Here is a 16,191-nt window from a genome sequence, read left to right on the forward strand (position 1 = left end):
AAGAATGTGCAAAAACTCCTAAGGAATTCGGAAATATTCACTGGCCATATCTAAGCATTAATTAATCTAATTAACTCTTCAAAGTCTATTTATTTAATCCTGTATAAGTGGAATCGGGTATTTATCGGCAATAATATTTAAATATAGCTCTCTTTAATCAACCCAAAACCTATCCGAACCATTTTTTACCCAATAATTTAGGACATTAGGTGATCTTATTATATTGCATTTCAACAGCTCATCATTTTTTTGAACTAAATTTCGCTCGCATGGACTTCATCAGTGACTTCATCCGCCGATTCTAAATTTGATATATAGAATTTGTTTATAAACTATGTATGTTATTTACTAACAATGAGTTTAGTTTTATTTTATCTGGTTCTTTAAGTTCAGTATCAATATCGGTTGGTTCATTGCCTGTACATAAATTTATTATTTTAATTCTAATAAATTTAAATTGATTTGATGAAATAGAAATATCAAAATCCTTGTTTAATATTTCGCGACTAATAACAATATCGTATCATCGTCCACTCCATAGAACAATATCTCAATAAAATGATAATCACTTTTGACTTCAAATTTGTATAGTAATACATATTCCATTATTGCGTATGCCTTCTAACATAAAAAATGTTTTTTCAATGTTTTACCATAGAACTTAGTACTTAGCTTTTCTTTCATTCGTAAACATTCTGCTCCGCAATCATATGTAACTTCAAAAATTTGGCCTCTATGGTACACGTGTTCCTTAGGTACTGCAGGGCTGCACAGCTTCACTCGGGTTTCTGGAATAAATGACATCTTTCAGCTTCCTTTTGTGTAGTTTTGGGTAGATATGTGACCCATGTCTTTCATTGTCATTCTTGTTCCACAACGCCATTTTTCATTTATTTAAAGCGAAAATTTTTAAATCGGACTGCAAATTGCCTCTGGTTTGAGCATCATAACTAAAACTTAGGCGCTGCAATTGCTTATCAAAACTTACCATCAATGCAAGAGTTACATATACAGCAATTTCTGGCGCCATTTCTTCGTTAGTTCTGTCACCAGCACTGCGAGACATTCGCTTTGTCAACATATGTAGAAACATTGTATAAACAATTCTTTGAATGCTATTGGGAAGCGCTACACTCTAAAGATGAAGTTAAATCCACTCCCAGCGGGGTTTCTCCTAAAATAAATTCAACAGTAGTACACCAAGGCGCCAGAAGGAAGTTGTACCGATGTCTTTTGCCTTGCATCAGGTGCCGATGTTTGTAAGGCCCGCACAATTAAATTTTGATTTTGTAATTCCATGATGGTACACTAATGTCCATCTACTGTTGAAAGTAAAGGGCCATATCCACGTTTGTGAAATGCTATAATACTATGAAATTATTATTTCCAAAGCTAGGTAGGTCAAGAAACAATTAACATATTCATATTTAATAAAACACTTACCCTACCATTCAAACAAGTTGTTCCTCGTCCTGTAGTTTATTTTTTGTTTTATTTTCTCCCTCGTCTAATTGCCGGATGAAGGGCAGCCATTGACGTGGTGGACAACGAATGGGAGATTGGGATCTCTTGGCTGTTCTCGTTTCCTATCTGTTTTTTTTATTTCTTTAAAAAGCGCAGCTCTTGCACTGTTTACATTTATCCGTTGGTGATGTGTTTTACCGTCAGAATTCAGTTGAGATGTATCGATGCAGATATCAATTTGCGCGGACTGCGTAAAACCAGGGAAGTCCATAATAAAAGGCAAACAAAAAATATTTTTACATCCGATATATTTGAATCGATAGGTGATGCTAAAGTTGCGGAGTTATCTTGACACACATGACAACGATGGCATATCATTGAATGGTAGGATATATCGATATATCGATTGCGAATAACGTCATTAAAACAGCTGTTGTCCATTGTATCTATATTTTAAACATTAAGGGCTGAGTGAAAATTTAACTCTTATGAAAATAATATAAATTCGGGATTCGGGCTATTTTGGCATTACTTATGTTCAAGATTTAAAATTCGTTGATTGTTCGTTACGAACGTTTGTCTAGTGATGTGTGTCAACAGCAATGAGTCATACAAAGCTCCAAGCTTAACTATAACGGATTTTTTTAAATCATAAGCACTAATAGTCTGATCAGGAAGTACTAAATAGATTGTTATAGGTTAGATCACACTGTGGTACCAATAAATTATAAAGATTCTTAGCAAATGTCAAAACTAACCAAAGAAAAAATAGATTTAATTTCGAATATTAGTAACTTATTTTTATTTTCTACCCATAAAATATATATTAACCTAAAATGTGTTCATAGTTTTATGTTTCGCGAAAGAACAAATCTGAGGCTCAAAATGGAGACAATACCTAATAAGTGTTTATTATACTTTGTATGTTTGACGAAAGAGAAGATCTAAGCCTGAAAAGGAAGATAAAATGTAGGTAAGAAAATTTGTAATATCTTCATGTTTGAGCATGTAATACGATTTTTTCTGTTTACTGCTCTTTATAAGGTTGTCGAATACTACTTCTACCTGTTTACATGCAGGCTTTACTAACTAAGGGTAAGGGTGTGTATTGTATATACATACATACATGTAATTATATTCACATACTGGTTTTGGTCTATTGTCGAGCCTTTTAGCAAGTAGTAAGGTGAATTGTTCTAAAATGAGGATTAACAGTGTTGAAAACAAACATGATGAATATACGCATTAGTAAATAAAAATTGTGGTATGTTTCTTCAGACATATTTACCAATATGTATGTACATATATGCACAATTCACACATTCATGTGTCTGCAATGTTCCCTGCATACAATTCAACTTATCGATACATGTATTTTCATGATCTTGTTAAGAAATACATATGTATATACATATATGTATGTACTTACATATAATTGCACGGCAGTAGAGTGCACTCGCATGTGCATTATATTTATAAATTCACATGCACACCTTCACATTATGTATCTCATACATACGTCTGTGTAGAAATACAAACATATGTATGAATGTACATATATAATTACATACATACGGTCGTATAGACGAAAACGAAAACAGATAAAATTCAAAAGTTGCCCTGAAGTAAAAACCAGCAAGGAGAAACATAAATATATACTCACATACAGATACACGACTATGTATATGTGCCCACAACCATCAGAAGGCATGTCAGCTAACCATATGATTAATACACATTGAACAGCTGATTCATCCGCGTACTCAATGTTTATATACAAACAAATATACGTAAATATACATACATAAGTATTTATATACGTATATATGCATACACACACAAGTAATGTGGACATATGGTTATACGCATACACGACATGTATAATCGTGCTCTCCTTGTTACTCATACAGTCGCAACCAGCTGGAGCAGCTACTCAAACTGTTGATATCAGTAAACATCAGGGCCGCAATGCGGTTATAATTGTCGCGATATTAATGTGTTCTTTTGCTTAAGCAGTAAACATTCAATCATTTGAAAATACAATATGTAATTATATATAAATGATTACGTATGAATATGTAGTGACTGCTACAAAATTAAAAATTGTTTAAAAGCCAATGCTTGTGGTTTCTTAAAATAAAAATGGAAAACTGGTTGGGCCATAACTTTACCGAACTGCCTTACTGACAGCTGAGAGACGACGCATTTACTTACATACATACAGTCTCTCATCTGGTGTTTCGCTCTCCATTTCAAATATGCAAGCGCAGAAATGCATAAATGTGTTTGTATGACTACGTATGCTTGTATGGAATCGTGCCTGTGTATGTGTGTACATATACACACATACATTCGTTTGTGAGATGTACTGCGGGGATTCGAGTCGTAAACTTTGCAAAGCAGTTCACTTGAACAGCTGTAAGCGATCGGCGACGACTTCTACGGTTAATATAAAACAGAAACACAAAATACATATACATACATACATATGTACAAAAAATAAAACACATACATACATGGATACGTATGTGTACGTGCATATATACATTAGTACTAACTAAATAGTTTAGAAAATTAGAACGAACAGCAATCTTAGGCAAATGTACGTATGAATGTATGTACATACATATGTAAGCATGTATGTATATAAAAGTGTATATGCAAGCCAGCTATCATCTTTTGCGTAGTTTATTCGTACGTACGTACATGTTTATTTACGTATTTTTGGACTGTATGTACATATATATGTATTTATACACACACACACACACCACACTCCTACACACATCCATGCGAATATGCATGTCGTGTATCTGTGAGTGTGCGTTTGTATGTAGGTACGTGGTTTACTCGTCGCATTCACCTCGTATTCCAATCGCTTCGCGTTCGTCGTGGTGCTCGTTGCTTGGCTTTTGCTGTTGGTTGGTTGGCGCTTAGATTGGATTGAACAAGAATGCTCCGTCTTCAGCGCGGAGCAGTCGGTCGCATTATGTGGTTCCGTTTAATAGTGAACTCGTAAACCGAAAAACATTAAAAACAGTAAGAATCGAGCAAAATACAACAAAAAACCTAAAACTAAATGAAATCAAAAAACTAAAACCAAATATTCATTCAAATAAGCAACAAGTATTTAACTAAAATGCTTACACACAACCATGTATCTAGAAACTTGCACTTTTATACATATATTTGTGTGTGTGTGTGTGTGTGTGTGTATGTGTGTGTGTGTACAGCTAATGTGATTAAAACTCTATAAAATGCTATATAAATTGAACACACATCTTGGCCATTGTGCTTGTGATTGTATTAGTGCATAAATACATACATACTTTACACTGACGTCTGTTCATACATACATACATACATAAACACGAATGCAAACATTAAGTGCAATACATGTGCGTAAATTTGTGTATAATCTGTTATGTGCATATACACATATATATAATGCACATACATACATTTAAACATACTTGGGCATCTGTGTGTGAATGAAAACGTAGAATGCATGTGAATCTTGAGAATGATTCCAAGAGCTTAAATCGTCATTGCTCCAACAACTACAAGAAACGCAATAAAACAAGCAAACTCACTAACTGTGTGTGTGTGTGTGTGTGTCCATGTGCTTATCTGTGTGCGTATGTACTCTCCTATGAGTGTGTGTGTTTGTGAGCGCCCAACGGTGCGTCCAACACTATCTGTGTATAAAAATGATTTACTTGTATGCGTGCGTCCGTCCATACATGCATTCATATAAGTATAAATAAAATAAAATAAACTCATTACCACAGACGAAACTCGAACGTGAGGCTTTGAACATTGCGAACACAACAAAACAAGGAACCAGTTTCACCTTGAGTCAATATGCATACGTACAAAATGTACGTGTATCTGTGCGCTGCACAGTATGTGTGCGTATTTACATACAAATGTGTTTGTTATATACGTGTATAATATCTGCTAGTGTATGCATACATGAACGTCCACATCTACATATTAACATTCATGAATACATTCTTACATTGTAATCACGATCAAATACTTACTGGCATTTGTTTGAGTATGTGTGAGTGAGTGTGTGCGTTTTGTTCTGATCAGATGCACGACTTATGCACATATGTATACATACTTACATTTTATGTGTGGAACCAGTCATGCATTCGCATACAAGTGCATATTGTTACATATGCACATACATACATCTGCAGTTGCACTGTGCGCTGTTCATACACCATAGACACATTTCCATTTCCGTATTCTTATATGTGTATAAATAATCCTTATATTAAACAAATCATATAAGAAGTCAGTTAAATAAAGTACGTACATACGCAATACTAAAGACTACAACATACACACACACTCACATACATATACATATATATATATATTTATATACGCATATACATATGTATATAAGATACATTTTATTATATTTTGCATTCAAATAAAACAATCGATTTGTGTTCAGTCCACTCAGGAATAAACAGCTATCGATACTACCCGAGAATATTGCAAATATTAAATATCGAGCATAGCCACGAGCCCACGGATCCTGCCATACCTCAACGGGTAGTTAAAGCAACATATGAAAGCACAAGAACTATACTAATTAGCCGTGTTCAACAATTATTTACAACAACATCAACAAGTCGTGCAACGCTAAATATACAAGATATACAACAAAATATATTTACTATACACAACAAAATATATACATAAGAAGTTCGGTGCCTGTTGCTGGATTTAACCATATATACAACATAAATATATACAAAAATAATCGACATCAAAAATCATCTCTATCATGGATAACGATGACCACAGTACACTCAATAGATCTCCAACGGATTGTGGCGACGATAATTTTAATTTGGTTTTCGGATCTGACCGCGTTTCCATCAACTCCAGCACCCCGTATTCTGATGCAACTCAAGTAAGTACACACTATGTAAATAATATAATAATATACAATCTCAATACATACATACATTTGCATGTATCGTGATTTCATCGACAATCGAAAAGCGAGAATCGATAGAATAGGTCAACGAAACGTATACGCGATAAGATACTGCGTGCAGATTAGATTCAAATTTTGTTTATGCACTCGCACACAACAACTACATACGAAAAATACTTAGACTTGTAGCTTTATACTATGTATATGCATGCATATGTATGTACGTATCGTCTATTCATGAGGTCATGCACCTCAGCCAGATAGTCGCCAATCGAAGTGGTGAAATAAAGTTGATATGCCATTTGCTTCGCCCAACTCCACAATTTTAGTCATACATTCATAAAACTTGGCTCTTGCTTCTGATCAAGAAAATGGCACTTAGACTAATGTACATATATATATAGATATATATATTACAGAGGGTGTAGCAGGTTAGAATATTCTAGGACCCTCGTTTTTAACGCTTGCAGGTCATAGAACCCCCTAAACGAAAAACAACGAATTTTAACTTAGTATTTTTTTTGCCAAGCCCGGAAGCTTAAAATATATTTTAAGGTATGTACACATGTACATCTGTATGTATCGTCGTTCATCATTTCATCAATAAGACAGAACGAATGACTACAACTTTAATTAAATATGACAGAGGAAATCTTATTAGAAGCCACAGAGCAATGTCAAACGACATTGAAACATTGTAGAGCTACAATTTCAGCAAGGGCAAGCAACATCAATGGCAATGACCGTTGTAGCATTCGTCTGGTCTGCTCCCACCTCGTCATCATCATCCGATTCAGCTAACACATTGATGCTCTTGCTCTTGCTCTTGCTGCTGTTGTTGTTGCTGTTGCTGTGGCTCGGCTCGGCTCGGTTCGGTCGTCGCTGCTGTTGCGGCTGCAGGCTATATTGGTTGGTTGAACTCGAGGTTCACGAACTGCCACAAGGTCGAAGTTAACGCTATTAATAGTGTTTTTACTGTCTCTCTTTTGTGTAAATAAAGCGGTTATTCACATCAATACACATTTTGGCTACAGGACGACGACAACGCATCTACTTACATGCATATGTATGTACATACATACGTATGTGCACAGAAACATTAAGTACATAGATGTACCATCATAGAAATATTTACGTACATGCATACATATAATAATGATGTATGTATGTAAGTGCATCCAGTATAGATTTATTCAAACGAACTAGTTCGCTCATTTAGTTCGATCTAATCAAATTGGCTACGTAGTTGCGATTTCCTTTCCCTTTCGTATTCTCACCATCATTCGTTTGCGTCTATGCCACCACTAAGTTACAGTGGTCTGATTTTGATAAAAATATGATGAAATCATTTCAATTATATTGTGCGCACGGAAATCGCACTTGGCTTCCTCGTTTATGCACCCCGACAGATGCGTGTTTCGCGTACAATTATCCGTTCAATGACCTTGCATATGCAATATAGATATGTAAGCATGTACATACATACCATATGTAAGTATTTATACGAGATACACACACATTATTCGTTTTTCGCAATGTTTATACAATTTATAATCTAAGTTGATTGATACACGGCAATTTGCTAATTTTAGACAACCTAATTATATATTTTGCAGACAAAAAAACACTCTCCTGGCCATATTAAAAGACCGATGAATGCATTCATGGTCTGGAGTCAAATGGAACGGAAAAAGATTTGCGAGAGAACACCAGACCTGCATAATGCAGAGATATCTAAGGAATTGGGAAAACGATGGCAGCTCTTGACGAAGGATGATAAGCAGCCATACATTATGGAAGCGGAAAAGCTTCGAAAAATGCATATGATAGAATATCCAAATTATAAATATAGGCCACAGAAGAAACAATCGCGCTTATCTGTTTTAAAGCAAAATCAAGATGGAGACAACAACGATATTAAGCATAATGACTCACACAATAATAATACTAATACTAATAATAACAATGATAATAATAATACATCGACCTCAGTCGCAACATGCACTGCCGCCACTGCCGGTCGGAAAAACAAAAGATCTACCTCAACTTGTCAATCTGGTACGATAGCGAAGCGATCGAGAAACGATTCAGGTGATAACCTCAAACAAAACAGCAACCACCACAACAAATACAATATAAAGACGGCCTCTGATAACACTGTCGATATTATGATACCATTGGATGAGGATTATTTAAGCTATGCCAATCAGTCGGAATTTCTACCTACGCCTAATAACAATAACAACAACAACAACAACAACAATACTGAACTGAGTGTTGATGAAATTACAGTTAAATCGGAAAATTTAACTGAGATAAATCCAATCAATACGAACGAGATTCTTAAGTATTTGCCAATGTTTGAGAGTATGTCAAAAAGCGAAGACTCATTGCTCGAGGCGAATGTGAATTCCATGGAGTTGCCCACCAATAGCCGAGGTGCAGCTATCCAACATCATGTTTTAAATGTGATCCGTAGCCAAACAGCTTTCGACGATTGCCAGACGTTAAGTGGCGAGCCCGTATCATCCGTATTTGATCCCGAAGAGAAGATTGTGAATGATGCTAATTTGAATTCGGCCAGCCATCACTTACCATCACTCTTTGTGACGGACACTTCACACGAGTGCTATGCCGACGACTGTGCATCGGAAAGTCAGCATCCGCTTCAATCAACACCGACAACGGCGGCAGCGTTCGCCCTCCAACCGCAAACTGTGACCATGAACATTGAAATCCACAATAGTGCGCTTGCGTATGGCGGCCATACATTCCACAATGACGAATTCAATCCGATTCCATCGGCCACCGATGACAGCGATTGCAGCATTCTAACCTCAACACATTCGCCGCACATTGGCTTCGGCAGCAATGGCTTGGTTGATGGTTCCGATGGTATTGTGAACCCATCATCATCATCCACATATTCCACCTCAACGCATGACTACAGCGGCAATCTTATTGGAGTACACAATGATCTCAACTACCAAGTACATGATAATAATGGAGCTCTGCTAGCATACACATTTGAGGACTTACCACCTCAGCCAACTGGTAGTCATTTAGAGTTTAACACTAATCGATATGAGTTTTCAAGTTTATACAGAATGTGAGCTATCAAAATGTGAGAAACAAAAATATTTAAGCTTTGTGTAATTTGTAACTTGTAATTTTGTAATTGTAATTAATGTTTTTACGTTTATAATTATACACCAAAATATATACATACATATACATAAAGAAACATATAGATATTTTATATATATACAAATACATCAAAATATATATACATACATCAATTCCAATGTATAAACGAACAATAAAATTGCTTTGCATAAGGTACCAATTACATTCCAATTGGGATAGCAGGAACACTAGTAACCGAAGTGTTCAATCAGTCGATCGCCTTTTAATTATCAACAATTGTCACTTTCGATAATTGTTATTGTTATTAGAAAAGGAACGCAGACCGTTGCAATGGAAAGTTCAAAATATATGGCAATCAATTATATATATATTTTTTTTTTGGCAAATTTGAATATTTAAGAAGAGCATAAACAATTTGGTAAGTTGCCAATTACAGATGTAGCTTAAGTAAACACCGCCAACGCCTTAGAAGTTTCTTTCCATGTATGCAGAATATAAATTACACATGCTTATGTAGAAAAATAAGAAAATTGTGGTTTATAGTAATTTGTTAATTAATTTTATTGTACTGTGTTTGTGGTGACAAAACACATGCCTGATTTAACTAACAGTTATTCGGATGCCACTGGCTTTTGAAACTTAATCGTTATCTATACGTTATGCAAACGAAAAACTACCGAGCTTTTAAATGCGTTTGCTGATGCTTCTTCAAGTGATCGCTGCGAACGAAGCGTCGGCAACATTGACTGCACGCATAGGGCTTCTCCCCCGTGTGCGTTCGAATGTGCCGATTAAGATCGTCCTGTCGCTTGAAACGTTTCTCGCACTGACGACAGCGAAACGGGCGATCCTGTACAAAATGGGGCATGCCATAGGTGCCAGGACCATCCTGGGCCGGCAATTGATTGAGTGTGCGTACAATGTCATCTGCGGGCTCGTACTTGACGACTTCGGGATTAGCATTAAAACTAGGTGTCAGTTGTTGGTTGTCAGGTATAGGAGGCGGCGCTGCTGCTGCGATCTGATATTTGTCACTATGTTCCGGCCGTTCCAGCTTAATGCGAAGCGGTAAGTGCTCAAACCCCGATATATCCGCATTCTGCTGTTGCTGCGACTGATGATTGTGGTGATTTAGATCTGCATTTGCATTCACATCACTGCCGCTTAGCACGGCCATGAAGTGGAACCCCGAATCGCCCGCATCCGTCGTTGACAGCTTTTTTGTTGACTTTTGCCTGCTGCTACTGCTACTACTTGTCGTAGTGTTGGGCAAGGAACGCTTCGGATTGCTGCTTTTTAGCTGACGATCGTGTGTGGCCAAATGCTTAGTTAGATGGTCGCTTCGCGAAAACTTTTTACTGCACTGCACGCACTCAAATGGCTTTTCGCCCGTATGAGTGCGCAAATGACGATTGAGTTCATCTGAACGCGTGAATCCCTTGCCACATTTGGGCTCGGAGCAAACGAATGGTTTGATACCTGTGTGCCACGTGAGATGTGAGCGTAGGTGGGAACTTTTGCCATAGCTTTTCGTGCAATTATCGTACGGGCAAACGAATTTGCGTTTGGGATCCGTGGCATGTGGCGTTGCCATCAGCTTCGTTGTTGGCATTATGCGTATCTTAGAATCGCCCATTGCATTAAATTGCAAAGTGTCCCTACTACTTGATGTTAAATTGTTTTCAGTCTCTACCGCATTATTTACATTTTCGAGATCCAAGGGCCCCGCACTATGCTTCAGATCGCCAAACATTGTGGAGGCTCGTAGTATAACATCGGGAATGGATGCCTGATGCTCATTTGAGTGCATGCTGCCATCGACAATTGTTGGAAAGGAGTGTGTTCGTTGTTGCTTCGTTGCTTCTATCGGCGTTAACGTTGATGTCGTCAGCATTTGAGGTGTGGGCGTGTTTGGAATTACTTGTGACATTACGTTTTTCTGATTGTGTCCTCAGGCTCCTCGAATCTATATAACAGCTTCAGCGAGCTAATAAAATTGTATACGTTACATTTTTGTTTTCAAATGGGCTTACAATTTTGAATACTTACCAGCACGGCAATTATTAAAAAATATAAGAACTATTGGGCGTGGGCGTCGGCCATATTTATAATAAAAACTGCTTATTGAAAGCACACAGAACGTACACTAACTTTGTTTTTGATTTATACTACACTCATTTCGAAGACAATACAACTTTTGTGATGTATAGTAAATACAATTATTATTTCATATCATTTATTTTATTTATGTCGCACAGAGAAGATAATATTAATGGCTGAGTATTATCGATTATTCGATGACAATGCGAGTATGCAGTTATCGACGAGTACTTAAATTCGACAACACTCAATGCGTCTGGCGAAGGCTTACGAATAATCGAAATTGAAATATTAGTTTTCAATTTTTTTTTATTTTATAATTATTTACTAATTTTTGGTTGCGTATAATTTAAGTTAAGTATAATTTAAAAGTTGCTTTTTATTAATTTATCGCCAAATTTTGGAGGAGGATTTTTATGAATTCCTTTCATATAAAAATAAAAAAATGTTACCTTAGTACAAAGCATGTGTGAGCAAGGCATAATGCAATGTGTTTACGCCAAGAGCAACAACTTTGTTTTCATTTTTCGTTGTATTATTGTGCTCATAATTTATTTGGGACAACCAGCTCATGCTCCTTAGCTTTTTGAAAGAAATAAACAAAATGCCCTACAGCTCAGCAACAGCTGAAGAATCGGCCACTTCATCCACAAAACGTAGCAGCATCCGCCAGCATCGTAAGCCAACCATATGGACAAGGGAAAAGATCTACAAATTAATTGATTTGTATCGAGCGTCGGATTGCTTGTGGAATCATTACTCGGAGCTATACAAGAATAAGGACTCTCGAACCAAGGCCATTGATCATATATGCGAATCGCTCGGCATAACAAAGTACGACTATGGCAAGAAAGTGCACAATCTGCGCAATCAATTCAATTCGGAATTAAAGAAATACGAGCGTCGCATAAAAAATGCTGAAGGAATTCGAGCCATCTCACCTAAGAGCTGCCGCTGGGAACACTTCGAGAAGTTAATGTTCCTGCGGCCCATAATTGAAAGACGGCCGGGATATCAACCACAATGTAAGGTAATAAATTTACACCCTGATTGCCATCTGTCTCACGGTACATAGAATTTTGTTGTTCGTACTTTCTGCATTTGTTTTGGAACATATTTAAATATGCAAATATGAGAAATTGTTGATTTCAATTTGTTAGTACTGGATAATTTAAACTTTTGCTTTTTCAGAGCTCGGTAAAAAACGATGAATGCAGTACTGCAGAAACACATGTAAAAGGAACTGTATCAGGAAGTCAACTGGGGACTGGAAATATCGTGCAGCTGGAGCTGTTAAGCGTAGAGGACACAAGCAATAGCAGTGCAAAGGAACAAGCCACTTGTGACTTACAAGTCACTCCAAAGTCTGAAGTAGCTTCCAGCCTGTCTACGGATCCTTCAATCAATGTTCTTCGCAGAGATTCTATAACGATAAAATCTGCCGAAACACAAAACTATTCGAATGCGCAAGGACCGGGTCAGCCGAACACAATCCGCGACCAATGGGATGCATTTGGCGAATTAATAGCGAATGAATTTCGCAATTTAAACTCAGCGATTTCACGCAAAAAGTTAAAACGAAAAATTATGCAAGTTATGCTGGAAGTCGGCGAAGAAGATGATCAAAAATATACAAGCAACAATTGACTTCATACTAATTTGTTAGTTATTTCCCTTTAGACTGGCTTGGTGAAGTGCATTAGGAGGCGTTATGTCGCTTAATACATAATTGTATTATCACGATGTGCCTTATCTACCAATAAATCTAGCACTAAACTATAACGCAGAACTGACGATATGAGCAGGAAACCCTATCATTTCGTCACAACATAGCTATAAACAACGTCACTGTACAATAACGGCAAGTGACTCATTGTAGGGTCAAAGTTATTTTAAGAATGCAGACGATACTGGCGGAAAAGTCATAAACAATGTTTGGTCAATTTCCAATTTATAACATTATTTAAAATTTGATGATAACCATTTGTCTTAAAAACTAATCAAATTCCAAAATAAAATGCATGCTTTTTCACAATTGTTTGTACTTTATAAAATATTTCTGTTCATAGATGTTCATTGGGGTTTTCATTCACTCTTTTAACAATATAGTGCAGTTTTGTACAGATGTATATATAGCATAGTATTTAAAATCAATCGAAAACAAGTTGAAATCACAAGAAAATGAAGTAAAGTTATTTACAAGAATTTATTAATGTAAGTGAACAATTACTACGACTAATTTACATCTAGAAATCGATCTCTATAAACTTTTTCTCTATGGTTGGAGTTCAGCACAATGTCTATCGTTGGGGCCACGCGTTTGATGCGTTGTTGAAATCGATCCCTGTCCCGTGCGATCTCCTGCCAGGCGCCCTTGCGAGCGGCGCGATAAGCAAAATCCCACGTGTGCATGACATGAACTTTTGGTTTTAGATTGAAGCGCACCTATCAGTGAAAAATGAAATTAAAATGACAATACAAATTGATGTGTTCCCCCAACAATATTTACCTTCTTTGTAAATTCTTGATCTGCATCCTGCTCTTGGTTGTCGAATTTACAATCATCCGTGTTGTCCGTGGAGTTAAAATCAGCTTGGTCATCGAAATTAATGCAATCATCAGGCAGATTGCTGTCGTCCTCGAAGCAGATGAAGCTGTCATCGCTACTCTCGGATATGCTGCGTTGTCGCGTTATCTTGCAGGGTGTGTTTTTCGCAGGTGTTGTCCCCATCCCTTGACTTCGGTGATCCGACGTATCTTTGAGGTCCGTGTCGTCCTCGAAGCAGATGAAGCTGTCATCGCTACACTCGGAAATGCTACGTTGCCGTGCCAGTTTGCAGGATATGTTCTTAGCAAGTGTTTTTCCAGTACTTGCACATTGTTGATCCGACATATTTTTGAGGTCTGTTTCGTCAGGATCGTGACAAGTATCAAAAGTGTCATACTGGGGATGCATATCAATAAAGAAATAGCAAAACGATGGCTCGGTGCTCCGAGCAAACTCAATGCTTGTCATAGCCGAATTTGTTGGCATTTGGCAATTGGATGTTGAGCATTGATTCAGAGCCGACTGCACTCGATTCACCACGTCCGCCACAAATTGTAGCGAGTACATCGCTGCCACTAATGGCTCAGGCTGCAAGTTGTTTAGAACCGAACCCGATCCCGATCCCTCCTCTGAAGATGATTTGTCCATCATACGCGACATCGTTATTTCAGAGTCCTGGACTGAAGATGATGAAACCGTTGTTGTCTGGGAACGTCGCGTTGGCGCCGCGCACCGATAATGTTCGTGTATTGGCGAACTCATGATTCCAATCATTCGAAATAGATGCAACAAATAGTCAGGCAGTAATGTAAATATGATTGACAAGTAAATGTTTTGCAGCTCCATTAAAATAAACAATTCTCTTATGTGTTTCTTGAGTTACTACGTTGTGAGAATCCATTTTCTTGCGTTTGGTTGTTGTTGTTGCTGCTGTTAGATGCATTTTCGTTACACCCAAAGGGTATTATTCATCGCTCGTGTTTGAATAATCCATTGCTAAGCTATGACTGTGTTGTACGTACATGCATAATCCAATGTTAACGATTTATATTATTGTTATTAATATACATACATCCACTTATGTACATACTATGAAATAGATCAGAACAGTTGCGAAATGTCAGAAGAGTTGAAATGATTCTTAATCCAACCGAATGTTAAAAGTTTCTCTACTAGATTGACCGTTTGAATATGTTTGTTTGTTTGTTGATTGCCAGAGTAAATTGCTCAATATATAACAACAATTAAATTCACACGTTTTCCACAAAATAAATTCCATACTTTTCACCTTGATTAAGTAAAAAAATTGTCTATGAATGTATTGGTTTCCTTTCATGAAAATAACAGAGTTGCTTACAGAATTATCGACATCACGTTTTCATTGGCCGCATAAGATATACGATTTGTAACAACGATTATTTTATATTTATCGAATATGTCATTGATAATTGTGAGCTGATTTACAAAATATATACAAAAATGATTTCAAAACTTTTTCGGCTGTAAATTGTTTTGCAACAATTGCAAGTCATCTATAATTTAGCTGAAATGTTGATCTCTTTGTCCACTATAGCAAATTCATTTAATTTGCAAGCTAAGAATACCGATTGAAAATTACACAAAGGTAACAACTGACAGCCATCAAAAAATGTATGAATCTAAAAACGAAATAAAATTGAATGCTTCAAAGCTACATATCCGAAATAATCTTTCGCATTTATAGTGACTTATTAAATTCAAAAATATCATATAACTAATGGTTTTATTTTCAGAATAAAATTACTGCACTAAATTAAATAAACATATTTAAATAGACAATCTGGGTCTCGCTTATCTTTTAGTCTTTTATCTATTTATTCACTACACCCAAATTTAAACAGCTTGCCAATCAAATGATTGCGATACGGAATTTATTGAGGGGGATTCCTATGTTTGTCTTGCTGACCGTCACTAATGTTTAATAAGCAAT

At 36.6% G+C, this 16,191-nt stretch overlaps 4 protein-coding genes across 5 annotated transcripts; 2 read left to right on the forward strand and 2 right to left on the reverse strand.

The window, feature by feature from the left end:
* Positions 1-3,889: 3,889 nt before the first annotated feature.
* On the forward strand, positions 3,890-9,766 carry LOC133845805 (putative transcription factor SOX-14). 2 transcript variants are annotated; one of them, XM_062280378.1, is made up of 3 exons: positions 3,890-3,908; positions 5,936-6,400; positions 8,044-9,766. In XM_062280378.1, the coding sequence occupies exons 2-3, from the start codon at positions 6,272-6,274 to the stop codon at positions 9,538-9,540; spliced, it is 1,626 nt and encodes a 541-aa protein (XP_062136362.1). In that variant the 5' UTR covers positions 3,890-3,908; positions 5,936-6,271; the 3' UTR covers positions 9,541-9,766. The 2 variants fall into 2 exon arrangements, with proteins under 2 accessions (XP_062136362.1, XP_062136361.1); XM_062280377.1 differs by lacking the exon at positions 3,890-3,908 and adding an exon at positions 4,240-4,503.
* A 344-nt stretch (positions 9,767-10,110) lies between these two features.
* On the reverse strand, positions 10,111-11,867 carry LOC133845806 (zinc finger protein 467). The gene is made up of 2 exons (XM_062280379.1): positions 11,624-11,867; positions 10,111-11,561 (listed from the first exon to the last, which is right to left on the reverse strand). Exon 2 carries the CDS (start codon positions 11,502-11,504, stop codon positions 10,248-10,250), a length of 1,257 nt encoding a protein of 418 aa, XP_062136363.1. The 5' UTR covers positions 11,505-11,561; positions 11,624-11,867; the 3' UTR covers positions 10,111-10,247.
* A 162-nt stretch (positions 11,868-12,029) lies between these two features.
* On the forward strand, positions 12,030-14,057 carry LOC133845808 (uncharacterized). The gene is made up of 2 exons (XM_062280381.1): positions 12,030-12,704; positions 12,866-14,057. Exons 1-2 carry the CDS (start codon positions 12,246-12,248, stop codon positions 13,319-13,321), a joined length of 915 nt encoding a protein of 304 aa, XP_062136365.1. The 5' UTR covers positions 12,030-12,245; the 3' UTR covers positions 13,322-14,057.
* Positions 13,864-15,532, reverse strand: LOC133845807 (uncharacterized). Its single transcript, XM_062280380.1, has 3 exons — positions 15,313-15,532; positions 14,184-15,229; positions 13,864-14,119 (listed from the first exon to the last, which is right to left on the reverse strand). Exons 2-3 carry the CDS (start codon positions 15,066-15,068, stop codon positions 13,910-13,912), a joined length of 1,095 nt encoding a protein of 364 aa, XP_062136364.1. The 5' UTR covers positions 15,069-15,229; positions 15,313-15,532; the 3' UTR covers positions 13,864-13,909.
* Positions 15,533-16,191: the final 659 nt, after the last annotated feature.

This window comes from Drosophila sulfurigaster, chromosome 3, assembly GCF_023558435.1.
Source record: "Drosophila sulfurigaster albostrigata strain 15112-1811.04 chromosome 3, ASM2355843v2, whole genome shotgun sequence".
NCBI lineage: Eukaryota > Metazoa > Arthropoda > Insecta > Diptera > Drosophilidae > Drosophila > Drosophila sulfurigaster.